This window comes from Manis pentadactyla, chromosome 11 (genome assembly GCF_030020395.1).
Source record: "Manis pentadactyla isolate mManPen7 chromosome 11, mManPen7.hap1, whole genome shotgun sequence".
In the NCBI taxonomy this organism is placed as follows: domain Eukaryota; kingdom Metazoa; phylum Chordata; class Mammalia; order Pholidota; family Manidae; genus Manis; species Manis pentadactyla.
The window spans coordinates 42,575,620-42,603,563 of NC_080029.1; the positions used below are offsets into that span (position 1 = coordinate 42,575,620).

Genomic DNA, 27,944 nt, shown 5'->3' on the forward strand with positions numbered 1-27,944 from the left:
TAGTGTCCAGAGGCTCTATTCTGGAGCTGCTCTGCCCCTGAAGCAATGTCAGGGCTTGCAGGGAAGTGGTACTGGTGCCTTGGGGGAGGAAAGAGCTGCTCCCCACCTCCCAGCTGCTGTGCCTGTCTCCACTGCCTGAGCAGTGGGCTGGTCAAACAGGTATAAGTTTTTGTCCCAGAGCTGCTGGATATGGATCCCTGCTTTCCACAAGCAGCCAGAATCGTAGTCTCCCTAGGAACTCTGCCTGTATTAACTTTCCAACCCTGTAGTCATGCAAGTCTCATGAAAGCACCATGAAATGTAGGTTTGTGCTCCCAGAGCAGATCTCCAGAGCTAGGTATTCAGCAATCCCAAGCCTTCCACTCCCTCCCTGCTCCGTTTCTCTTCCTCCCACCAGTGAGCTGGGGTGGGGGAGGGGCTTGGGTTCTGCGGAGCCACAGCTCTGGTACTTTACCCCATTTGCTGAGGTCTGCTCTTTTCTCCAGGTGTGTGCAGTCTGAGGCCGTCCTCTTTCCTGTTGCTCTCTCAGGATTAGTTGTGCCAATTAAATTTTCTAATTGTATCCAGTTTTAGGAGGAAGCCTCTGTCTCTCCTCTCAGGCGGCCATCTCTAATCTCACACTGATAGATTTTTGAATGTTAAAACAATACCGTATTTCAAGGATAAGCCCAACTGGTCATGATCCATTATCCTTTTTAGGTATTGGATTTAATATGCTAAAATTTTCAAACAAAGTAAAATTTAAGATAAAATGTATTAATGAACATATGTAAAATACCAAACTCAACTATTAGTGAATAAACATTAGCTTCAAGCACAAATGAAGTATTTACAAAAACTGACTGTGTACTAGTCCATAAAGCAATTTTAACAATTTTCAAAGAATTTGATACCAGTCATGCCACAGTCCTTGATGGCTGTTCAGTTAGAAATCAAAAATAAAAAGGATAAATTGTCCCATACTTTTGAAATTTAAAAAACCACACTTCTAAATAACTTATGGCTTAAAGAAGAAATAATAATAGAAAATGAAAGTAATTAGAACTGAATCATAATGAAATATTATGTAAAAACTTACAAGATGATGGCGTAGGGATATATAAAGGGAAATATTTAGACCTTAAAGCTTCTATTAGAAAAGAAGAATGCCTGAAAATTAATGAGGTAAGCAGCCTCACCTTTAACTATAAACACAAAAGAACACCAAAGAAAATAGAAGGAATGAAATTATAAAAAGAAGATTTCATCATGTTATTTTTCCACTTCATTAATTTATAACAACATGACTAATTTTTTGTAAAGTTTGTGTGGAAGAGCGAAAGCCCTACCAATGGCCAGTGCTGCTAAAGAATGAATGGGAGGAGACAGGAACTTGCCTCACTAGATATTAAGACTTATAAAGCCCTTGCTCTGTGTCTTTATATATTGAGACAATGTGGTCATGGACAGGGATAAATAAAATGCCTAGTAGAACAGAAGAGAGCATTGAAACACACACAGTGCTACAGGGGATTTTGATTTAGGAGAGAGAGAGCACTGCAGAGCAGTAGGGCAAGCATTTTTTTTCATAACATTTTTGGGACAATTGGTTGTCCATATTGAAATAAATTAAATCAGATCGAATGTAATGTGATACATAAAAATCAATTCTATATGGTTTAAAACAGATGTGCAAGATGAAACTCAAAAATTTGAGAAAAATTATAGGATAATTTTTGAACTAATGACAAGGAAGAATCTTTTTAAGTTAGGACACAAAAATTTCTAACCATAAAAGAAAATATTGATGAATTCAGCTCTTTTGAAATGAAAAACTTTATGAAAAAGATATTAGAAGGCAGTGAAAGTACAACTTCTTAAACTAGAGAAGATATTTGTAATAGATACAACTGATGAAAGATTGTGTCTAGAATAGAAAGAACTTCAAGCATCAGTAGGAAATGACAGACAACCCAAAAGTAAAAGGGGCAAACATACGAACAGGCATTTTACACAGCATATGGTAAGAGCCACAATATCATTACTAAGTGGCGAGGGAAATGCAAATTGCATCTACAGGGACATATCATTTTTTACACACTGGATTGAAAAAAAATTGTTTGAGAGCACCAAAGGTTGGTGAGGATGTGGAGCTAAGGAAATTTTTTTTTTTCATAATGATACTCCAAATTAAGATTTAGGATTACAGACTTTTTACATAATTTCTTTGATTTTATATTATCATCTACTTTTACACAAATGTTCCTTCATAATTATCTGAGCGATCTTAGTACACACAACTTCAAAATGACATCAATGTCATTATTATTATTATTTTTTTCTTTTCTTTTTTTTGAAGGGTAGTTGACACGCAGTATTATATTACATTAGTTTCAGGTGTACAACACAGTGATTCAACATTTATATACATGATAATTCTACGTACCAGCTATCACCATACCAAGTTGTTACAATATTTTGACTATATTCCTTATGCTATACATTACATCCCGGTTACTTATTTATTTTACAATTGGAAGTGTGTACTTTTTTTTTTTTTTAGGGCATCTCTCATATTTATTGATCAAATGGTTGTTAACAACAATAAAATTCTGTATAGGAGAGTCAATGCTCAATACACAGTCATTAATACACCCCAAGCCTAATTTTCGTCAGTCTCCAATCTTCTGAAGCATAACAAACAAGTTCTTACATGGAGAACAAATTCTTACATAGTGAATAAGTTACATGGTGAACAGTACAAGGGCAGTCATCACAGAAACTTTTGGTTTTGCTCATGCATTATGAACTATAAACAGTCAGTTCAAATATGAATACACATTTGATTTTTATACTTGATTTATATGTGGATACCACATTTCTCTCTTTATTATTTTTAATAAGATGCTGAAGTGGTAGGTAGATACAACATAAAGGTAGAAAACATAGTTTAGTGTTGTAAGAGAGCAAATGTAGATGATCAGGTGTGTGCCTGTAGACTGTGTGTTAATCCAAACTAGACAAGGGCAATAAAACATCCACATATGCAGAAGATTTCTCTCAGAACAGGGGGGGTGAGGTTCTAAGCCTCACCTCTGTTGATCCCCAATTTCTCACCTGATGACCCCCCTGCGACTGTGCCTGTCTTAGGTTGTTCCTCCCTTGAGGAATCTTACCCGTCTCTGGCTAACCAGTCATCTTCCGGGGCCATACAGGGACATGTAAAGTTGGTAAGTGAGAGAGAAGCCTTATTGTTTGAAAAGGTTAGCTTTTTACTTCTTTGCATATTTATGCCCTGTGGCTTCTATGCCCAGCATTTGTCTTGAGGTATCTTTACCACTTGGAAGAATTATGATACTCGGTAAATTTGATATGAGGCACGAATTCTATTTAAGGGTTGTAATTAGGAAGGAAGAAGAAAAGCTATAGAAGTAGCAGGTGGAAGAAGACATGGGAAGATTGATTATTTCTTTGACATATCTTCTTGTAGAGTAACTTCAGCATGTATAGGTTTTAAACTACTAATTAAATTGTGCACACACATTAACATAATAGGAGTATAGTTACCTAACCAAAGCATACCTGTAATTACCAGCCATCTCCAGTGAAACCAAGAAAACCAGTTAGGCACCTTAGGCATTTGTGAAAACTTATCTGTGATATGGTGGATATTGTCCAACTGAACTTGAGCAGTCTGAGAGAAATCAGACAAATTAAAACAACCCATTCCTGGGGAATGTTCACATCCCATATGTTCTTTTAACAGTAAATAGTCTGTAGTTGTAAGATTTTGGAGCGCTACAATTTGCACTTCTCCTAATTCTTGGTTGAGTTCCAACAGTATAGATCCAGTCAAATTTGTTGTTTTACTGTATGCACAGGCCAGCTTAGATATCTCCTTCCTCATTCTCATGGCAAGTCCAGGAACTGGTGGGATGAGTGCATCTACACCTGTAGCAGTGCGTGGATCTTTGTTGGGGTTTTTTGATGATCATCTTCTGGCATGAGTCTTCCAGAGAGTGCTGATGTTGGAAGTTCTTTTTCATATCGTATCTTAGTTCATTTTCCGGGTAGCCAAATTAGGCTTTGATCCTCTGTATAAACACAAACAGACCCTTTGCCTACACTTTTATATGCCCTTTTTACCTTTGTGTAGAACTCATTGGAGGTCACCACACAGGAACTGCCTTTTTCTTTTTTTTTTTTTTTTTGGTATCATTAATCTACACTTACATGATGAATATTATGTTTACTAGGCTCTCCCCTATACCAGGTCCCCCCTTTAAACCCCTTTACAGTCACTGTCCATCAGCATAGCAAAATGTTGTAGAATCACTACTTGCCTTCTCTGTGTTGTACAGCCCTCCCCTTTCTCCCACCCTGCCATGCATGCTAATCTTAATACCCCCCTTTTTCTCCCCCCCTTATCCCTCCCTACCCACCCATCCTCCCCAGTCCCTTTCCCTTTGGTACCTGTTAGTCCATTCTTGAGTTCTGTGATTCTGCTGCTGTTTTGTTCCTTCAGGTTTTCCTTTGTTCTTATATTCCAGAGATGAGTGAAATCATTTGGTATTTCTCTTTCTCTGCTTGGCTTGTTTCACTGAGCATAATACCCTCCAGCTCCATCCATGTTGCTGCAAATGGTAGGATTTGCCCTTTTCTTATGGCTGAGTAATATTCCAGAGCTAAGGAAATTTACCTAGACATTATTTAGAATGATGAGCACTTCTATTCCTTTTAGACTCAGCCATTCCACTTTTAGGAATACACCATAGAGAAAACTTTGAATAGACACATGAGAGTGTTGATAGGAGAAAGATTGGCAACTACTAAATAACCCAAATGTTGATTGACATGGAGATAAATAAATCAATTGTGGCATATTTGCATAACAGAATACCAAAAATTAGTGAAATTAACAACCAGTGTTTTGTACAAGATATGTGTACAAAAGATATTTGTACAAAATTATATTTTGAGTGAGAAAAAGGGTCCCAGAATGTAAATTCAGTAATTTATTATGGTATTAAGGAGAAGAAGGTGGTTAAGATGATAGAGGAATATGCTAATAGAAGCAACGGTATTAGTAATATTCAATTTCTTAAGTTGAATTGTAAATTCTCTGGGGTTTATTTGATCTTTAAGTTGATAACAAAAATATTGCCTTTATAGTCTTTTGTGTATATCTAAGATTACCTGGTAAAAATGTGAACACTTAGCTGGCAGGATTATTTAAGATTTTTAGAAATATAATGAAATTCTATAAATTCTAAGTCAGCTTAACCTTGGGAGCTGCTGAATTTTGTGGTCAGAAGCTTCTGGGATTCCTCAACCCCTTCCAAACCGAGAGAGCCATCTGCTGGAGAATCACTTCATGTCCTCAAAACAAGTTTATTTTCTTTTCTTGCTTTTAAGTTTTGTGCCCACTTTGATGCTCAAGTTAAAAAAAAAAGTCTGGAAAATAAAAGCAGTGCCATCCCTAGTCTTCAGTTTCTATGTGTGGAAACCGTTTTGCTACAGTGGCTTTAGGTTATGTTGGCATAGGGTTCAAGGGAGAATACATGCCAATACACATTTCTTTTAGAGATATGCCATTGGGGAAGTGGGGGAAGACTAATACACTCTTAGCCTCTGCCCTGCAAAGCCACCTTGTTCCTCTTCTTCATGTGCCCCAATTTGTTTACTTTAGATTTAATTTTAAATTTTGTAAAGGAAAGGAAAAGGCCACAAAGAAGAAAGTCTGTGTCATTAAAAGGAGAATAAAGTAGTTCAGGTTTGCATCACAACCTGACTCCCTACAGAAGCAAATGTAAATCCTCTCTGGAAAAAAATCATGTCCAATTGAGATCCATAGATTTCCCACAGATTCAATTTATCTGATAATGAGCTTGTAATAAAAGATCAACAAACTAACAATGAATCACACAGCCATGAACAATTGAATAAATAAGCAAAAGATGAGGATTCAAATGAATCATTGCTAAGAAGACAGAAAGTACCTGCGAGACCCTATCCTTCCTGGAAGTCAGGGACAGAAAGGTCACGTTGGGGAACAAGCGTTAGGACCCCAGTTCTTCCTGCTCCCGTTGTTGACAGGACATATTCTCAGCCCAGGTTCCCCTTCAGCTCATTAGTCAAACTCTGGGGATGCTGGCTACATCTCCATTCCCTGGAAACCTGAAAGTGCGCTGGGATAGGAAAGAAATGAGAGAAACTGGTTCCTTTGGCAGGAGCCATCTATTCAATGGCACCTGGACTGTAGTGGAGTCAGATGACTCAGGCTGGGACCACAGGGCATGCTTTCTCCCATCTCTCCTACTGCCTTTGCTGGGAATTAACCCACGGGTCTGGTCCTGAACAAAATCAAAACTCTTGGTTTTGGTAACCCTAGTCATAAATGTTTGCAATAAAAAAAAAAAACAAGCCTGACCACCTAGAGAGGCAGAAATTCCAGGTTTAGCAAACCCTTTGAGGCCCTGCTGTGATATCTGAGCGCCCAAGGCAGTTATACCACCAGCTAAGCAGGCTGTTAAGTAAACGAAAGCTTTCTAAAACTTGCTCTGGTTAGCCAACAGTGTAAGTTTGGAAGATAATGCCTGCAAAGGATTTTGAGTTCCTCAGAAGAAAAGCCCATGTTAAGTATAAAGTATTGTAATGGGCTCTGAAGTGGCTGTTAAGAGGTTGTCAGAGAGCAGCGAGATGCTGAAACGGGCTTAGAGGAGGTACTGTCTAGACAGGTTTTTCTTCTTGCCAGTTGCAACAGGACATTTCTCTGTTTCAGCTGCAGACACTATTTAATATCATCAAGTATCTCTTAGCCATGTGGCACTGGTAACTGACATCTCTGTGTAAGGTTTTGCAGCTTTCATTTTAACTGTTTCAGTTCACCTAAGGCCCAACAATCAGAAACTGAACCCATGTCCTAGTCCCTGTTGCACCTGAGCTGTCTGCTGTCCAAACACCTGTGTCAGGTTTTTTGGCTGACACCTGAGTCAGTTTTCTCACGATTGCTAGGTGTTAGAATTTGTGACAGTGGACACGCTTGTGAGTGACTTGATCTTAGTAGTACTGTGGAAAACTCCATTAGCTCCATGGCAAGGAACCCCAGTCCGTACCTAACTGCACCTCCTGAATTCAATGGGGTGCCTGTGGCAGATGCTGGTTCAGTAAGAGTGGAAAGGGAATTCTGTGTAATTCACTTTGTGTCATGTGTTTGGGAGTGGGAACAGCGCAGAGTGAGGGGAGGATTTTGCTTGTCATGAGAGATGGTTACTCAGAAATTGCCGTTACTGCCCTGTGGATTGCTGTCAGTCCCTGTTACTGTTCAGGGCTATGAAGTAATCAGTTTCCAGACAACCTGGATAAAGGAATCATCAGTTTTGAGGACACACTTGCCATTGCAGTGACATGACTAGAAGTAACTTCTTAAGCTGAGCTCTCTGCATCTCCCCTCCCTGGGCTTCAGTGTTTTCTTTTAGCCATTCTCAGGACAAATAAACTTCAAGATTTGGACCATAATCTGTATCTGTTTATATATGGTAAATCGAGAGCAATTGCTTTTGCTCTTGATTTTTAGAGGTTCATTTTTCTTTTTGGTGCCATCTTTATGTGGAATAATTATGTGTGCATGTGTGATATGTGTGTGTGTGTTTACCTTGACCACATGTTTATTTGGGATTCAAATAAATGAAAATAAAATATGGGGTTTATTTCAACAAAATTACAAGTTTCAGAAAGCATTACCCTATAACTTTAAAATAGAACCTGGTGTGTTATTTGAATTACTTTTTTCTTTAGATTTAGTTCTTCGGATCAGGGATCCTGTAGTTGTTCTTGGCATAGTTTTATTTTTTGAATGTTTATTTCATGTCATTGTCCTTTGTGTTCAGAGATGTTGGTGACAGTTTTTTCTGTTGGGCGTGACTAGTTGAAAGACTGGCTGAAATATGGTTACTATGAATGGAAGATAAATGCATACAACCCTGGTTTGTTTTGCACCTGTTGGTCTTATATGTTGCCTTTGCACTAGGTGAAGATTATTCAGAGGACTATGCTGTAATAGTTTATTAAATGTCATTCTGTGTTTCCTTAAATCTAGCCACTTGTTAAAAACCTGGATCTAGCTCTTTGTTTATGCATTCTTCATCTATCCACTCACTCAACAAAAAACTCTGAGCACTGCTGATTGCCAAGCACTGTGCTAGTTAGTCATTGTGATACAACTGAGGACAAGACTATCCTCCCTTTATCCAATAGTTTTCCACCTTTCTGGATCATGCTACTGTAAAATACATTATTTTGCTAATATTAAGAAAGCTGATCATACCTTTTTTTGTTACTGATCTCTCATGATAGTAAATATTCCACCTGAAATTACAGGGGACTACTGAAGATGTTCAACTACTGATTGTAGGCTCCTAAAAAATAAGAAAATTCTCTGGCAGAAAGAGATAATGAAGGAATAAAGCTAGACTAAAAGAGAAATCTCACTCTCAGAAGGTTTGTCTTCCTACTATCTTCTCTACACAGTGTCTGAAACTTTGTTTTTCTAGAGCTACCATTTCCATAATTTATTAAGTTCTATATTGTAAGTTCTACAAATTCTGTATAATTTCTCAAGTATTAGGAGTGACAAATAGTAAACCTTATAAGTTCTTTTGTGTTGAAGGGTAGACTTGGTGGTATCAGGACAAGGCATTCATCTTTCATCCCACATGTCAGCCAGGATCCTTCCTTCCTTCCTTTCCAGTGGTATAAATTGTATACTACTCAGTAGGGTGTTTCTGGAGAGAACATTCCTCAGTTTCATTGTCTGACTTGGAGCTGGACATCTCAAGTTGTGCCTTTCAGGACAGAGTCCATGTGTATACCGCTCTGCAATGCCTCATCTCTCATTTTATGTTGTTGTGAGTCCTACTGATGTGGAAGAAGAATAGAAAGAAAACTGTGCCAAAATAATGAGTTCTCCTGTAATTTATAAGAGGATTGGGACATTCCCTTGAAATTCTCTTAGTATTTCAGTGTGCTTTCTAATGGATAAATCTTTAATGACTTCCAGAAAATAAGCAGGGGGTGCTTCCTACCCTTGTAACTGTAAATATGACAAATAAAAATTCATATTACCCGAACTTTGACTCCAAATAAACATGATACATGGTACTTACCTGACAAACTGTGATTTTGAAAGTTTAAAGTATAGGTATATGGTGGGCATATAAAGTTCACATTGCCCAACTTGGCTACAAAACTTGTTTTAAAAGGCCCAGCACGATTCTTTTGTAGCATTTGGATCATTTCAGAAGTTTCACTTTTAGGCACTCAATGTATTTCTTTGTTTTTCCTGTTGAATTCTTCTTGTCTAGAGGGAGAAGGAGATGAAGAGGAAGAGGATGAGGAGGAAGAAGATGAAGAAGAGGAAGACGAAGAGGAAGACGAAGAAGATAAAGATGCAGATGCCCTGGGTGAAAGTTTGGGTGGTGACACTGAGCTGCCTGGGTTTACCCTCCCTGGCATCACGTCTCAGGAGCCTGGCTTAGAGCAGGAAAACATGGGCCCTTTGGAGGGAGCCACCTACCAGGTGCCAGATGCCATCGAGTGGGAGCAGCAGAACCAGGGTCTGGGTAAGAGCCATATGTGTTTCCCTTTCCCTCCTCCCTCTCCTTTTATTTTTCTAAGGTGGACAGCTTTTCGTTGGCATCGATTATGGAGCAAAATGGATTTTCTGTTCATATTCATGGATGGTTCATTTGGAAAAAAATTATCAGTTTTTTCTTCAATAGGTTTATATTTAATGCTTTTGAATAGCCAGGCTCCAAACAATGTGCCCACTAAGAGCATGGTTGCCTAATTTTTAGAAGGAACTCCAACTTTCCTCCTGAGCTGGAAGACAGCTGCAGGCTTTGCGAGGACTTCCAAACGGGGAGCGGGTGTGTGTGGCCAGTGTGCTAACGATTAGTGTGAATGGTCTGGAGTCAGAAAACAAATGGATTTTGTCACCTTCTGTACTTCGAGAATTTACTCTCTAGGGGGATTTCTGCCCCCGCTCTGGGTGAGCGTTCAGCAGTCCCATGACATTTTTGTTCATTCTGTGGTTGCAATTCATTGTCAAACTGTCTCAGCTCAGCAGTCAGTGTCCAGCCCTTTCTTACGCTCTGTCAGTCATGCCCTGGATTTTCAGTGATTGACCCTGTGGATGCAGGCAGACCCCTGCCCTGAAACTTCCCTCCCTGTCAACAAGGAGGCTCCCCTGCGTTTCTCCTTTTTGCTTTTTCTTGGGGGATACTATTAAGTAGCTCTGGGTGATTCCTCGAGGCCTTGCTCTCTTGACTGGAAGTGAAGTGACCTCTTCTCCAAAGAAATCTCCTCTCTGAAATTCCTTAGTCTTTAACGACTAAGCCTGTTCATAGCCTTCAGTGCAGCAGAAGCTAGGTTTAGAAGCCATAGAACCACTTTTTGGGGATTTGATTGAAAATTCGGATATTGGTCTGGGACTTTGCTCTGGAATGTCATACGATGTACCTTGAGTGCCTTGGTTGAAACTTTCAATTTAGAATCCTGTTACATATGCTTTCTTAAAGATCATTCTCCTCTCCCCCCATAAAAACTCTCTTTTAGATCAGTGGTGAGAAAGCGTGAGTACCCTGAAACCAGTATGGAGTGGGAAAATCTGTTTATCACATGATTGTGTAATTTAAAACAAGCTCTTTTTTTTTTCAAGCTCAAACTGGAATTGGTTAAACCTTTAAAGGTTTGCAATCTAAGGAGAAATCCTTTTCATAACCTCTAGAGCTAAAATAAGATGCATGAGGATGTTTAATGCCATCTTCTCATCCTTTATAGAGTTCTTTGATGAACTGTCCTTTAGATTTGGTTAATTTTATCCAACAAACCTAAATGAGCACCTACTAAGTTCCTGGCACTTTGCATAGCATTGGGAACACAAAATAAGGGTAATGCCTTTTCTTGATTAGAGTAGAGCCCATTTCATAAAGGTTTCAGTGCAGGGAGTTCTGGAATAAAAATCGTTTATAAGAGAGCACAGCAGAAATGTAGAGAGGGTCATTTACATTAGCTTGGAGTGTGCATAGCTGCCACTTGTAAAATATATAGGTAGGAGATAGCTTGTAGAATATATAGGGAAAGAGGCCCAATAAAGGTACAAAGGCTTTAGGGGGATGAAACAGCCTGGTGCATACAGATGGGTTGGCAAAGAACACTGTAAGTGAATAAAAAGAAACTCTAGGAAATGTAGTAGCAGATGAGTCTGGAAAGGTGAGCAAAAGGCTGGATCGTGAAGAACTTTGAATGCCAAGAGTTTTTAACTTGCCCTTTATGAAAACTATTCTGGTGATAGTGTTATGGAGCAAGAGGGGAAGAACATGAGATTGGAGAGAGAAAAAGGCCATTTATGAGACCAGTGGTGTCCATGTGAGAAACGACGGTGTAAAACTAAGGCAGAGGTAGTGGGGATGGGAACAAAGGAGCTAAACTGAGAGCAGTTTGATTATAAGTACTAATGGATTTTGGGGGTCGGGGAAAGATAGAGAAAGCAAGTTGAGGATAATTTCTAGTTTTTTGGCTGGGTAAATGGGTAGTGAAAGTAGGGAATAAAGGAAGAGAAGTGAGTTTGCATATTGAAGATGATGAGCATGTTGAATATGAGGGCCCTATGGGGTGTCCACAAGGGACTTAGATTTTAAGTCTTGAATTCAAGAAATAAGTCTGGGACTGAGATATAATCCTGTATGTCACTGAGATTATACAACAAATGATAGAATAATGAGAGCTTTCTGCCCCATGTGTGCTGCCTGACAGAAAAGATGTCAAAAATGCAATCTTTTAAAACTTCAAAATAAGGACAGCAAAATGGCCTTTGAAAAACAAGGGAGAGACTGTCAGAAAAGAAAAAAACTGAAGTTAAATAATATATATGGTCTTATTTTCTAAAAATCAAGATATTTTAAAAAGTTACGTATGTCTTTTCTGTTAGACACTAAGAATTAAGTCTCTTTATATGTTAAATAAGTAACATATTTTGTATAACATATATGGAAAAAAAAGATAATTAATTATCCAGCAAATCAACTACTATGAGTTTGTTTCATAAAGCCTGCAATAAATGGGCCTTTTGAAACAGATGAAGAAATGGGAATTGTGGTTGAAATCAGGCTGATATTTCCTGTGGAATATGCATATGGTAAGGAAAGAAGGTAATAAAGGGTGGACTTCTGCTGGGCAGGCAGAAGGTGTCAGTAATGTGCATACAGTATTTCCTAAATTATTTTCTGAATAAATTCAGCATGTAATTGGGCAGCAAATTACTTTAAGAACATATTAAATGAAGCTGATAAAAGATTATAAAGATATTAGCATCTTATAAAAAACACAAAATAAGATGAACACTGGCCTGTAAACACATGAATAAGTATTTTGTCTGAAATGCTCCTGTTCTATACGAACTGGTTGAACTGAACAAAATAAAAAACAAAATACAAAGATAACTTTTTACAAAGCAGGTTCAAAACAGACAACATCTATACATCAGGTGAATCTCTAGGTGATGACCTTGTAATATGGACATTATCATGTACAGTTAAACAGTCTTTTTTCAATGGATTGTATGAATACTCAGAGACTCTAGCACTTTACTAGAGAGAGGAGAGAGGGAGAGAGGTTTACCTCTGTACAAAGTACAGAGGTCATATGGTATCCACCTCTGGATTGTGGTCATGGAAACCAGCTTTCCCACTTACAAAGTTGACTTGCCATCAGCAAATAATTAAAGCAATTGGAGGGGTTTTTGGATCTTAGAAAAATATGTAGAATCTAAAATGATCATTTGGGCTGTGGTGTTAAAATGCTCTTCAATACAAATTTACCTCTCAATAAGGGTCAAATTTCAACTGCATTGAGTTTTAAATTATATACAATAAATGACTCCCACTTGAAGTATACGATTTTATGAGTTTCAACAGTTGTGTATACTCATGCAACCTCCATCACAAGCCAAGTGCAGAATATTTCCATCACCCCTCCCTTCCCTGCTCCCAGTAATTCCTCCTGCCCTTTACAGCCCCCAGGTCCAGGTAACCACTGATCCACTTAGTTACATAGATTATTTTGCATTTTCTAGAATTTTATATAAATGGAATCTTATAGCATATGCCTTATTGTGTTTGGCTTCTTTCACTTAGCAGAATGATTTTGAGATTCAACCACATGGCCTGTATGAGCAATCTGTTCCTTTTCATAGCTGGATGGTGTTCAATTGTATGGACAAACCACCTTTTATTTATCTAGTCACCTGTTGATGAACATTTGGGTTGTTCCCAGTTTTTGGCTAATAGCGGTTAAAATTTAAGTTGTGTCAGGTTTGAGGACCAGGACAAACAGTCGTCTTGTCCTCCTGACCTGCCTCCTGATTCCAGCCCAGCCCCCATGCACATCTGAGGTTTTTTAAGTTAGTGATATCAATTTGGTGATTTGGTATGTCTTTTTTACAGTGATTTCTCCAAGTCCTGAGGTTTTTTAATATCATATTTTTCTTATTATAATAATTTACCATTTCTCTAAATGTCTCTTATTTTTTACTGTCACTTCTTTTACCAATAATTCATTTTGTCACATATTTTTAGCCTTGTGGATTTCCTGGGAACCAAAAATGGAATAAATCTTTTAAGCTTGTCTTTTTTCTACTGCGAGTAGACTGAGTAGTGTCTGGGTCCAAAATTTCATTAGCTCATCAACTTTTTCTTGGAGTGACAGGAGTATCTCGTAACTCAAAACGAATAACAACATCTGGATCAATACTAATTGATACAGTTTCCTAAATATTCTCAGCTCAGATGAGATAGAGGGAAACCTCCCCCATTTGTGATAGAGTTTGTGGTAGGTAGAATAATGCCTCCCTGAAGATGTCTGTGTCCTAATTTCTGGGACTTGTGAGTATGTTTCCTTATTGCAAAAAGGATTCTGCTGATGTGATTAAGAATCTTGAGATGGGGAGGTTATCCTGGATTATCTGGGTGGGTAAAGTATAGTCGCAAGTGTCCTTAGAAGGGGAATGCAGGGTCATAGCCAGAGAAAGATATGTAGCAGAGGCAGAAGTCTGAGTGATGTGGCCACGAGCTGAGGATAGATGGCTGATTCCAGAAGCTGCTAAGGGCAAGGAGATGGATTCTCCCCTTGAGCCGGTAGAGGGAGCACAACCCTGCTGACCCCTTAATTTTAGCCCCTCTATTCCCATTTCAGACTTTTGACCTGCAGAACTATACGGTAATAAATTTGTTTAGAGCCACTATGTTTGTGGTTAGTTGTTATAGCAGAAATAGGAAACTGATACAGATTTTAATAAATATTTCATGAGCAGTGTCACTGATTTGCATGGTAGCTGCAGTCAGAGTGGGAACATTATAAACTTAAGTGTAGTATTTTCTTAATCATTAAAAATGCAAAGATTGAGGCACTTTATAAAATAACCCTGTTTAATATAATAAAACTTTAATTGGCCATCTACTTCATTCCTATTTTTAAGTGGGTTATTTTATTTATAGATTATCACATCCTATTTTACAACATGAATGGTATTCCAAAGCAAATGCTAAAACCCATATAAGCCTTTAAAAATGAACAGATTGAAGTGGGTAGTTGGGATTGGCTAAAAATAATGCAAACTCTTTGAATAGATTTTCGTTTCATTTCCAGTGAAGTAACAAGAGCAGAAAACTTAGGTGACTTTCTAAGGCAAAGTAGTAGATTAATGGTTCAAATTCTCTGAACTTCTGTTTTCTGCATTGTCACATACAAACCACCTCCGATGCTTTGGAAGGAGAGAGCTCAGATTCTTGATCTTGTTGGGAGGTGTGACTGTGGAATGAGCTGTATGTTGGGATAGAGAGAATTGGGAGTGAAAGTTCCATGCTATGGTTGAGATGGATTGACTGATAAAAGCTAGTGGCTTATAGGAAGCTCTTTATTCACCTATGAAGAATCAATTTCTTTTCTGATCTAGCAAGCTCATTTTGAAATTTCTTGGAAAGAACCTGGGGAGAGAGCAGATAGCATGACCCACACCACTTCTTATCCTATTACTATAATAAATCACACAATTATCCTTTTTAAAGTGTAAAATCTATATGACCAGAGTCAACATATCCACTTTAATGTTTAATTATTTGAAATATTTCAAATTACTTCTTTAAAAAACATGGTGTCTATTCAATTAATGGTCTAGGGGTGTTTGTAAGAAGGAGAGGAATGAAGAGCACTCATGTATCTATTTTCCATCAGACGTTCATTGAGTACCTACTAAGTGTGTGGTGTATGTTGTGGAAATACCAAGAGGCTGACATATGAAGAGATAAATTACCATGGGGCAGAGAGCATCCCATAGATGTGAAGTTAGTGCAGTTCCTCAGTGGGGAACAGAATCATTGCAGATCAGGGATTACTTTAAGTGGGCAGCCATCTGTGAGGTGTGACTTCAGGTGCCCAATCCCATAATTATATCACCCTTCCTTAAGTAGGCCTTAACGTGGTGCCTACTTTTCCATATTGCAGACTTCCTTTGGATTGAGATAGTGTATCTTGAAAAGGCCTTAGAAAAATGCAGACCTGTTGTCTAGGTTGGATAATGCATTAAGATATTCTCATTAATTAATTATTATTCATTTACCAGATTCATTAGCTAGTGACTTACAATTATTTTAAAATGAAAGAGAGAGGGACACAGGACAGATGTGTTTTGAATTGAATGTAGCTTGAACTGCAGGCAAACGGGTATGGTGGGTTAGACCTTTTAGAAACTGAGCATTTGACTATGAGAAAGCCAGATCTTTTGCCCTAAAATATGTCAGCTCTTCTCATTCTACTCCTCATCTTCCTTATTCTTTTAAAACACTTAACCATGTAGCTGAGACAGAACACTTAAATACAATGTGACATGGGCTGTGGCACCAAGGAAAAGATGCTGTGCAAAAGATAGTGGGAAGTGTGAGATTTCAAACAGCTCTTTATTGCAGCAAATGTCAGTATGTTTTGATGTGAATGTGTTAAGCTGTGGATTCAAAGCTTGCTCAGGAAGCTGCCAGGGCTAGCATGACTGGGAAGGAGAGGGAGGAAAAACCTTACTTAGTCCAGTGTAACCAAATCGAGTGCAAGGATGGCTGAAGCCCCAGACCAGCAGTTCTCAGTCACGGCTGTGCCCTGGAATCATGTAGAGCTATAACAAAATACCAGTGCCTGGGCCCTACCCTAGAGGGCAGCTGGCCTAAGCTGAACCTGCTGCTTGTTCCCTTGGGGTGAGGTAGTTTCTGTTCATGCAGGGCGATGGAGAAAGGATTTTAGTGTTTCTATATTCTATGAATGGAATCACCATCAGTAAAGATTCACATGACTTTTAGTGACCTTTGTGTATTGGCTTAGTGTGTCTTAAAAATTTTTTTTTATTTTAATGACTGAAACAAAACAGAGATAGCTGTAGCTTCTGGAAGAACCATTTGTTCTTGCAGGTCCTGTACCTCTCCTCACACTTGACCTTGGCCTCTTTTTGGGCCAGGATTAGTCTAAAAAAAGAAAACCAGCTTTTAACAGTCAGATAGAGAACAAACTTAAAATCAATATCCATGCTTTTGCTTTTCCAGAAAGCCCATGGTCACATTACAGGCTCCTAAATCTGGACTGTGGAGACTGGTTCCCTGACTCCTGCATCTGAGATGACTGAGCATCTCCTGGTATGAGTTTCCTTGTGTGCGTTTGCCTGGAGTTCCTTCTTGTCCTGAGATGATGCCCAGGGTTTCTGGATTTCAGAGTAATACCATTCACTCTTTTCTTTGGAAAGAATTGAGTTATTTTTTCTAGACAGGAGGAACAGAAAACTTGAGTGCAGACCTCCATTTTCATATGGCAGGACAACCTGGTAGCAGAATTTAAAAGAGAGATTGTGATCCTTGCTTTCTGTACCTTACAAAGATGAGTGCATAAGGGAGATCAGGGCTGCAAAGGAAGGTGTCTTCCATGTCAAAGATACTGTTCCTTCGTAGATCTTTCCATCTGATCTGTTGACTACTAATTAATAGTAGTTCAGGACTTCTAAGGAGAAAAGTTTGTCCATTTTCCAGTGGGAAAGATTCAATAAACTCAGGATTTTACTAGGTTTTAAGTACACTTATTTCCTGAGCTTTCCATTTATTTATTTTTATCCTGTTGTACTATAGGTATTTTGGTTAGAAGCCTTAGATCCTCTTTTTTAGCCACAAGGTCAGTTATAAATAGATTAAATACATCAAAATAAATAGATTTCCTTCTTCAGCCCATTTCCAACCTTGCTTGCAGATGTGTACTGAGGACCACATATACTGAAATTTATGTAAACTAAAAGTTAGAAAGAGAGCTGGTCAAGCCTAAGGAAAATCAGGTGTTGGCCTAAAAGCAGTTTAATATACTCTGTTTTTTTCCTTTCATTTTGATGTTCACGACACTTCTGATGAGCAGTTATGCGCATTGACTATATCAGACTTTGGTGTTCCCTTAATACAGGAAATGTTAAGTTGTTTGGAAAGACAAAAGGATTAATGGCATGGATAACAGTGTGGATATGCTCATTTTTTTTTGAAGACCAATACAGTGATTCTTTACAGCTTTTTGTAGGGTTTTTTAGCAAGATCTCAAGCAGAAAGAACTGACATTTCAGGAATTCACTAATCCAAGAGTCTTAGGCAGAACTCAGATCATTAACATGCACACACATCATTCACTTTGCCCAAGTCAGCTGTGGAACACTGCAAATTTCCTTCTCTCCTCTTAAGTTTTCTTTTGGGAAATCAGGTGAGGGAAACCTAAAAATGCAGTTAGTAGAGTGTCTGTGCAGCACAGTGGCAGCCGCACTACCTATGTGTATGATTTTGTATGTCCAGAACATGGAGCTGACACCCTCAGGCATAAAGCCTCTCGGTGATCCTTCGTTCAGGAAGTTGGACATCGGTCTTGGTTGTTAAAATAAAATTCTTTGCACCAGCTGGGTCTCTCCAGTACTGTAGTAGTAGGTTCTGTGTGAGCTAGAAGAACTGCCAGCCTCTCAAGCTGGCCTCAGGAAGCTAAAATTATTTTGAAATTCAAAAGATTACTGGTGCAAAGTAAAAATGCAATGTAGCAGAAGTGAAGGAGGGATTCAGTGCTCACACAAGGAATCAGAGATTTAGATAGATAACTGGTGGATTCAACAGTTCATGATAGGAAGCATTTCTTAAAATGTGTTTGTCACTTTCATACACCTCTGATATATTCAGGGACTGCCATGATCTTTCTGGGGTCTACCTTCAAGCTTTGTTTTTCCTGGCTGCTCTGTCTGAGACCTCTGACTTCACCGGGCTGGGTACTGTCACCAGAATGTGCACTTCTGCAGGTATGCATCTGTCCCTACCCAGCTCTTGCTGAAGCCCTTCCTGGCAACCCCAATTCACACTGAGTCCTCTTTTGGAAGTCCTCCAGCAGTTATTGTCAGAACCTGTCAACTTCTATTCACTGCACTTATTTTGCTTATTATTTTGGGGGACCTCACAGCATCTAGTGCTCAGTGTTGAGTACTGTTAACTGCTTAAAAGGGGGTTCTCCTCCAGCAGGGAGCCATTCTGGGCCTGACACTTTCCAGCACAGTTAGGAGGGGGCATAGATATGCTTTATTGCACTCTGCCAGTTAAACACAGTTTCTTATGTAACTATTTTGGATAGCAACAGGGGGTTTTTCAAATGGTGTTAGCTTGGTTACTGGAAGAAATGGAAACCAGTTAGGTAGTGAGGGCTTTCCACAATGCTTCTAACTGACATTAAGCTTAAATGACATATGGCACATAGAACTTCATCTAATTTTAACTTTCTCTGGGTCTCTGTGTATCTCAAAATAGTTTTTGCATCTACAAAGCCTTTAGTAATTAATTGTAGCATGCCTTTGGGTATTAAACCAAAGATATAGCATTGCAAAGTTATATTTTCCAGAACATTATCTAACATTTTATTTTATTTTTCCAATTTTATTGAGATATAATTGACATGTAACACTGTACAAGTTTAGGGTGTATAGTGTGTTGATTTGATACACTCAAATATGCAAAACGATTACTGCCATAGCATTAGCTAACACCTGCACTATGTCACATAACTACCATTTCTTTTCTGTGGTGAGTAATCCAACATTTTAGAATTTTTTTTAGAATTAACTTTGAATGATTCTATGCTGTAGAAATGATCAGACCTTGGGAATCCTGGGCCAGCTACCTTCATTGTCTTAGCATTGGAATCAGATGGAGTCAGGTGAAAGCATTTTCATAGTGATCAGTCATTTAGAAACTTTCCAAATAGTTAATTAGGTGGCTTAATAGAGACAAGTCCTTTGATAACCTCTACAAAAGAATAAAAATAGCCATAGCTTCACTGAGATGGAAGTCAGAAATTTGTTAAACCTGATTCTTTTTGCCACTGAATCATTGCTTCCCCAAGTCTGAGAATCTATATGTCTTTTTGTTTCTCACTTCTGGCTGCAGTAAAATTATAATTATAATATAGTATTTTAAATGCTTTAGGGTCCTGGCTTGAAAAAAATTTTCTGTTTTCATGTCTTTAATGCCCTGTAGGAAGTCCTAGATATTGGATTCTTATATCAAAGTTTCCCTAAAAATAAGTTTGGACTGTTGATTAGAAAGATCTTTCTGGAACCTTAAACCCAAATATCTCAGCTCCAAATTATTCATCTTCATTTCTCTTAATGATATGTATGAGGTAAAGGACTGTGGGGAAGTTGGGGTTCCTATGGCCAGGATCCTCACTGAACTTAAACCACCCGATCATGTGACTGGTCTGTTGCTAGGCTACCGCTTCCACACCTTTAGGCAATAAGCTATTATTGTGCTCTACAGCGAGCTCAGCCCAGTGCTCTGGGCGGAGGTAGAGACGCTAGTGCTCGACCTACTGCAGCGAGAACAAGCCTGGTAATAAACCCTTTCACCCCAAAGCACTTTATGCTGTCAATTTCTTTGGTCACACTGAATCCATAGCGAACTTGCCCGGGGCCGAAACCCATTGGCAAGACAAGGACTTAATGCTTTCCAGAAGCTAAAATCCTTGTCTGTATTTTCATAATTATGTTGAATTAGGGAATTGAAAAACAAATCACATTTCTTTCATTAGGAATGAATTTCTTATGTGAAAGTTCAGCAGTCAGTTTTCCTTTGGAGAGCTAGGAAAGGAGTCTTGGAACTAAGCCAGGAAATAATCTTTTCATCAGCTACAGTTAATAAAAACATTAATAAGGCATATTACATCTGAGAAGAATGAACTAATTCCTTTGTAATCAGAGTGTACTTGTAGGCTCAGTTGTGGAATTATTAACATGTGAAAGCATCTAGTAGGCTCTTCTGAAAATTAAACAGGAAGGAATAGTGGGAGAAGAGGGAAATTTTTCAGAGAGGGAGAAATTAAGTATAAATGGTCCTCTGAAAAATACAGAGGAAGGTAAACAAAGATGATGTTAAAAGCTTCCAATTACATTGAAACTGAAAAAGTCGTGAAAACAGTGTCCTTATTTCTTGATTTGAAGTTACATGATGCTAAATTAATGCAGATTACTTCATCAAATGTTTTTGTTCCACTGTATTAAGAATCTGGAATATTTGGAGTCTCTTAAATTTTATTTCTCTTAATCTGGATTGGAGAAAGAGTGTCCTTAACTTTTTCATTTTAGAAAATAGAGTGATTCAGTAATTTCCCCCATCTCAAATTGAGACCATAAAAGAATGATGCTAAAGCCTCAGAGCTAAGCTTAATGATGATGTGAGGTTGAAGTCAGTGGGTGAACTTGTTCATTTCATTTCAGCATTTGAGAATTAATAACCACAGGGTTCTGCTTTTCCAACTTGGAACTTTTCTGCTTTTCTGTTGGACAGAAATATTCTTTCACAGAAATCTGGAACAAAATATAGGTATATGGTCGACGAGGAGTCTTAATTTCAATTCATGTGAAGAATCTTTAAAATAAACTTTACAAGCATACAGATTATCAAGACCCAGGGAAGTAATTTACAACAGAGGCAAACTCACAGCTGAGGGAATTTTGATTTACACCTTCCGTCTCTAAGTTTTCCTGCTGGGCTGAAATCTTTCTAAAATAATGGGATTTGAATTTCAAGCTGCTTCTCTTGAAAGAGGACAGCAACTGTTTGGAACAGGATGGATCTGATGGATCCTCAGGGATAAATACCCAAAGTAATGTTGACAACTTCCAACTGGATAACATTTGATGTGAAATCAGCCATAGACACCGGATGAATCACCACCTGGGTTTGTTTATCACAAGCCTGACAAAGTATTACACATCTTGTAGCACCAAGGCCTTGGGCTTCTGAGCCCTGCCATGTGGGAAACAGATGGGTAATGAAGGCCATGCACAGAGTTAGGGTGAAGAGTTGTTACCAGGTAGGCCTTCCTATTCAGGGCTGAGCCATAAAACCACAGAGAGAAATAAAGACAACTCATTGACTTAATCCACTAATAAAAAGAAGGTGGGGGCAAACCCCCGGAAGAACCACCACACGGGGTCTTGCAGCCTCTCTTCCTCTTTCTCTCTGGCCCTCACCCCCACCTTACGCCCTTCCTGTGAGTCCTGGGGGCATTGGCTCCGGACTGCCCCAGAGAGGCTCCACATGTGTCAAGGATTTTTAAAAGCTCATTAATTAATAAAGGATCCAGGCAGATGCCGCAACTGGTTCAAAAGAGAGATCAAAGTATCACGGATTTACGTGCAGTCAAGGACTGTTAAAATGAATGAAATGGATGCAGGACTGACATTTTCCAAGGGGTAAGAGCTGTCCCTCCACTGGACAATTAATTTGATTGTTTGGACACCAATTATTTGTATTGCTATCAGTTAGCTATACTTAAAAAGTTGTAAAATAGCCCCAAGGAAGTGCAGGGCCCTAATAGAATCAGGTAATTCTTAGAGGCTCCAACACTCCACTAAGAGGATGTTCAATAATCTCTTCCTTATTCTAAAGTTTACATGTTTTTCTTACATTCTGTAGTAAGAATATCTTGTGACCCTAGTTTATTTGGAAGCATTTATATTGTGAAAAGATACATGTTAGCTAAAAGAACTGAATGGCGAACTCTGGATAAGTGGGAATCTATCTGTCAGGGGTGGCCAGCTGCCATAACAAATAACTTCAGTCATGGTGGCTTAACATAATAGATTTATTGCCCTCTTCACGGTTCCCACAGTCACTCAGTTACACCTCCACCAAATACCTCACCATTTTCATGGACCTAGCAACCACACTGGACCCTCTGCACCCAGCCAGAAGACAGGAAAAGGAGAGACCTTAGGGAAGGCTGCTCAGAACTCCTCAGTGTGCAATGCACTCATTTCCTTCCCCTCAGGTTCCTTTGGTGAGAACTAGTCACATGGCCCTACCTGGATGGAGGTGGGGCAGGTGGTGGTGGTGAATGTGGCTTAGTGGGAAGAAAACCAGCTGGGTGAGCACTTTGCATTTTCAGGGTCTGCTTCCAGGGGCACTTCTCTTAGGAAGGCAAACCCCAGAAAACTGCTGGATCATTGGGGATGAGCAGAACACGGTGTCTGCTCTCAAGGAGCATAGGATTCCTGAGGAAGAAAAATCTATAATGTGAGGCAGGATGTGACATATGCTGTAAAGAAAGAGTGCTCTGAAAGTACCAAAGGGTAAAATAGTGAGTCCAACCAAGGGGAACCATGGAGGTATTAGAGACAACATAAGGGATGGCAGCTGAGAGCCCAGGACTTGGTGTCAGGAAGTTCTGAATTCCAGCCTTCTCTGCCACCAATGGCCCTGGATGGGTTTTTAACCTCTCTGAGGCTTGGCTTTCCTAATTCTAAAAATGGCATAACTTAGCTCATAAGGTGGTTCTAACATTAAATGACTAGATACATATGTACAAAGTGAAGCAGACATTTTTACAAAACCTTTACAATTGGCTATGGTAGGAATATTTATACCACAAAAGTAGGTAAAAGCTACAAATTTGGGCTTAATTTACTTTTTTCTTGATTGTCTAGAATTAAAATGATGGAGAAAATGCTCATAATGCAGATTAAACTTAAAAAAATTGTGTACAGTGCCAAAGCTGAGAATGGCTTCAATTTAATGAATCAGGATGAGAAAAATTTGTATCTGGATGAGAAATGGTTGAACAGTAGATCACACATCAAATTTAATAACAAAATATATTGGGAAAAGAGGTAATGGGTTGGGATTCAACTTGTCCAGTCATGGATGAATTGCAACCATACATTAGTTAGAGAGAGAAATGTTTGGCAAAAACCAGTGAAAGCATCTGTGAGAATCAATTGGCTGTGTAGGATTTACAATAATGCATATGATATCTGTTGCTGTTATTTACACACTGTGTGCTGCACATCTTTTATACCAGTAAAATTTATAATAAACACACACACCCCTTTTCTCAGGAGAGCTGGTTATTAAGCATTTACCAGCATATCAGCTTCATCTCCACTTGTTTGGTCCTTACTGGGATTGAAGAACACTTACAACTATCCTACTACAGTGTTCTTCCACAGCTTTTTCTCTCTAGGCAGAATAATCTGTGATTCATTGATCTTTTCTTATAGGTTTTAGTTTCCAGGTGTCCTTTGAGCTGGCTGGAATTGGGCAAGAGCCTTTCTGTACCTGAGGTGTACAGAACTGGGCACATGAGAGTATTCCAGACAGGAGATGAGCCCTGCTGTGTTCAGTAGGAGACCTGCCTTGCAGGGAGCCCAGGAGGATGCCTGCAATGGGCATGACCAGGCATCCGGAGACCTGGGTTCCTGCCTGGCAGAATGTTTCCCCCATAAGTATCCTCAAAGTTACCTCACCTAAAGCAAAAGTTTGAATTGAGGTGAATTTAAAAGTTCTCTGCAACCTTAAACTCTGCATTTCTGTGGCTGCTTTTGCAACTTAGACTGTTAAATATTGTGCTTCTTGGTTTATCAAGAGAAATGCAAATATAATAGAATCTCTCAATGATTCAATTTGGAGATTTAAGAGATAGTGTTTCCTTACACATGTGTGACTCTCATACAGTTTACTAATTATTTTAACACATAGTACCTTGTTTGTCCTAACAATGAGAGAAATGGGGAGTTATTAATATCCTCATTTTACTCCTGACAAAACAGGCTCAAGGTAGTTCATAACCTGTTCTAGCACAGAGCTAGTCGGCACAGAAGCTAGGTCTCGGGCTTTCAGGTCTGTTTCTCCAGCATCTTTTCCCTTCAGTTGGCCTGAACAGAAAATCCCACTGAGCTCATAAGTCATCTCATTACATGTCTTCTTAGCACAAGTTGAAAAAAAAGTCTATGTAAAGGTAAATTGCAACTTTTTTTCTGATGAAGTAAATAAATCCATCCTTTCTGAGATCAAACAAGGAGGTGAAGAAGTAACTAACAGTGGATTGCTTGTTAGGATAGTAATTGCTGTAGAACTCAGGCATTGAGCATGAATGTGCACACCCTGGAGTGGGCATCAGCTGACAGGACAACCTGTGAGGTGACAGCAGCTTGGAGTAGATGGTGTTTGACTTTTTGCTTTATTTCAGGCAATGAATATAGTCCTGTGTAAAAGCTGGAATTTTTGCAAGCATTTGAGTGTGTAACTTGGGATATGTGTAGCTGTAATTACAAGCAGTGCTTGCCTCTAGTATTTTTCTTACTCTTTTTATAGCATAACTGGCAGACCAGCTTTAATGATGAGGCTATCACAGAGTGACTTCTTAACTGAACAAGGGGTGCTAGAAAAATAACAGGGTTATATTACATTTGCAAATGGCATCAGGATGTTTTCTTATACTATTCTAGGTTTCCTGATTTATTTCCTCATAGCATTTAGTTTGGAGTTGCCACATTTTATGCGGCAAGTTCCTAAAGAGGTAGCAATTTGTTGAAGTTAAATACAGGCATAGAGGTGGTATTCAGAGAAAGAGGATCTATGCTGGTGGTGCATTTCCTCTAGTGAGGCATAATCATCCCCTTCCTTCTTAAGTAAGGTTCCAGTGAGGGGCATGGGAGCCAGGAGTTGCTGTTGGGAATTCTGTCCCTGATTTGTTGTGGGATATGTTAATGAAATGAAGACTCAAGTTTTCTGTCTTTAAAATGGAGGTAACAGTCCATAAGAATCATTATGCTGGAGGATAGGGAGATACCTGAATGTCCTGGGGTCTTGTCTCAGGCACCATCTGCTATCAAGTGAAAAGATGGATCTTCTTCCAATACACCAGTAGGTGTCGCTGCAGTCAACTAAAACTCCAGGAAAGCTCTTGTCAAGGGATTCTGTTAGAGGAAAAAGGAAACACCAGACGCTATTAAAATTAACTGAGCATCTAGTTTTCTTCCCCACTCCAGACTCAATCCTTTAAAATATACTACTATTTATTATTTTAATAGCGAATGTCCAATAATGACAAATCTCGCCAGAAAAAAAAAAGCTGATTCAGCAAACCATTCCATTCTGTCTTTCATTCATAGCAATTCATTTATTTGAGAAATATTCACCAGGTACTTACAACTTGCCAGGCTCCAGGTGTGCAATGATGAACAGTACAGGCTGGCTTTACAGAGCTTCCTGTCTGGTGGGAAAGACAGGCAATTAAAGAGGCAATATCAAAAAGGAAGTAATTACAGTACAGAGAGATTAGTGTAACCATAGGGTATGTACTAGATGAAAAGAAGTAGATGACAAGGGGACCAGGGTGAGCTGAGGGGTAAGGGATGGTTGTCAGTTTAAAATAGTGTTTCAGAAGGTGCCCATATCATGCCTCAAGGCACAAATTAGAAAGCTGGTGTCTAGATTCCTTCACTCCACTGAAAATTCTCATGGGTTCTTATTGTGGTTCAATTTACCTCCTTTATCACCAAGTACCATTTGAAATGCCTTTTTAAAAAAGTCTTCCTTCCTGATTTTATTTCCATTAAAAAATTTGAAAGATTAAAAAAAAATTAACCATGATTTATATTGCTGTCATTACCTCTCCCTTGAGATACTGAAAACTGGTTGATAAAGTTGAATGTCAAGGCATTCTGTCTCTCTCTGTTTCTTCACTGATACCTCACTAGGGTATTTGGATTAAACAAAAAGCTTCATATTCCATCAGGTACTGAAGTCAGTCCAAAACACACCTGGGAGCCACTCCAGTGACAGTTAGGTGACCTGGCTGCAGGGAAGGACTGGCCATGCATTAGATCCGGGACATTTTTTAAGCAGATAATAAAGAAAGAAATATTGATAAGAAACATGATGTTATTCTGTTCAATATTTGCTATATCTCCATTAAATCATGAATTACATTTTGAAACCCTAAATTCAATTTGTCAAGAGTCCCGAATATTGATTTTGGGATGAATAAAAACAAATTAGTAGATCTGAATGCCTCCTTTGTAGGAAACTCAAAAATTTGTATTTCAAAGACATCAGAGATGTGTTCTGATGAATCAGTAACAACTTTTCTTGTTTCCTTTTCAGTTAAGAAAGTGAAAAACTAAGGTTTGTTTTTTTTTTTTTTGGTATCATTAATCTACAATTACATGAGCAACATTATGGTTACTAGACTCCCCCCATCATCATTAAGTTTGTTTTTTTAAAAAACTTAACTCTGGGGTCTTCCCTCACCTACATTTGATTCATTCAAAAAACACTTATTATAGCTGTGTACAATTTCTCTTAATCCACATACACGTCCTCTCTTCCATTCCCATGCTCAAAAACTTCAAGTGTTTGGTATGGTCTTAATTTGTGAAAAGAAACATTGTAGTATCACAGGAGGAGCCCTGGGGAAACTTATCTGCTCTGGCTTGGTTTCTAATGTATGGTGTGGACTTGGATAACTCTTAGTTGCCCTGAGCTTTAGATTTTCATCTGTATAAAGGGGCTTTGGACATATCTGAGGTCAGGATGTAGAAGTCCTTTAATTTTTCTCAGCACTCACTTTTTGACTCAAAGGAAGAGGTAACCCAGCCCCTGTCCAAGTCTAATCCTTATCCTTACACCTGTGATCTGGATCCTGCCAACTTCTTCCTCTTCTTGAAAATAACAGGGGTACCAAGATATTTAGGAATTCTCACTGTTAAAGTTATATATCTTAGTGTCATTGCTTAATTCCTCTCTGTTTCTCTCAGTTCCCACATCCTATCAGGTGCAAAGTCCATTAGTTCTGTCTCCCAAGTGCCTGGTGAATATTCCGTTCCTTGCCATCCCGCCTTCCCTAGGCCAGCATCATCTTTTGCCCAGACTGTTGCAGGAGCCTCTTTACTGATCTCCTTTTTTGCAGTCTCTTCCACTTTTCCAGTCCATTCTTTACACTGTTTTCAGTGGTGTCTTTCTAAAACACAAATCTGATTGTATTTGTTGAGCAGCAGGAACCCCACTGAATGAATATTTATATTGTGAGAGGGTGTTATGTCAGGTTCTGAGAGATAATAAATTTGAATAGGACAGCATAGTCCCATTTAAATTAAAACCTTGTGTTGGCTACCTCATTTACCTATGGGATAAAGTGAGTTTCCTTTAATGGCCTTTGAGGCTGTGCACATTTTGACCTTAGATCTGTCTTCCAATAACCTTGCCTGCAGGTATCTCTTCGCTTGCCATGTGCGCACTTCGCATCCCCGCCACACTGAGCTCTTCTCAACCTGTGTATGCAGTGATCTACATGTTTCTAAGATTTTGCACATCCAGACCTCTGTCTGGAATTCACTTCCCCACTTCTGTCTTGATTGTCGGTGGAATGCCTTAGTCTGCATTACTTGATAAAAATGTCATTTTACTTGGGAATTCTCATGAGTTGATTACTTCCTTGTTTATACTTCCACAGCCTTATGCTGATGATGCTGAATTGGATTTGTTAATGTCTGTCTTTCTTGTAAGAGTGTGAGTACCTCAAAGGCAGGGTAT

The 27,944-nt window shown here is 38.9% G+C and overlaps 1 protein-coding gene across 7 annotated transcripts in view; it reads left to right on the forward strand.

Annotated features, from left to right (window-relative positions):
- The window catches only part of ARMH4 (armadillo like helical domain containing 4), a 155,103-nt gene that overhangs the window by 76,242 nt on the left and 50,917 nt on the right, over positions 1–27,944 (forward strand). For 6 of the 7 annotated variants that reach the window (XM_036918854.2, XM_036918845.2, XM_036918869.2 and 3 more), the window contains one exon: positions 9,342–9,599. In XM_036918854.2, coding sequence (XP_036774749.2) covers positions 9,342–9,599 — 258 coding nt within the window. The remainder of the gene's footprint in view (positions 1–9,341; positions 9,600–27,944) is intronic. The other variant, XM_057488419.1, reaches the window with a different exon arrangement.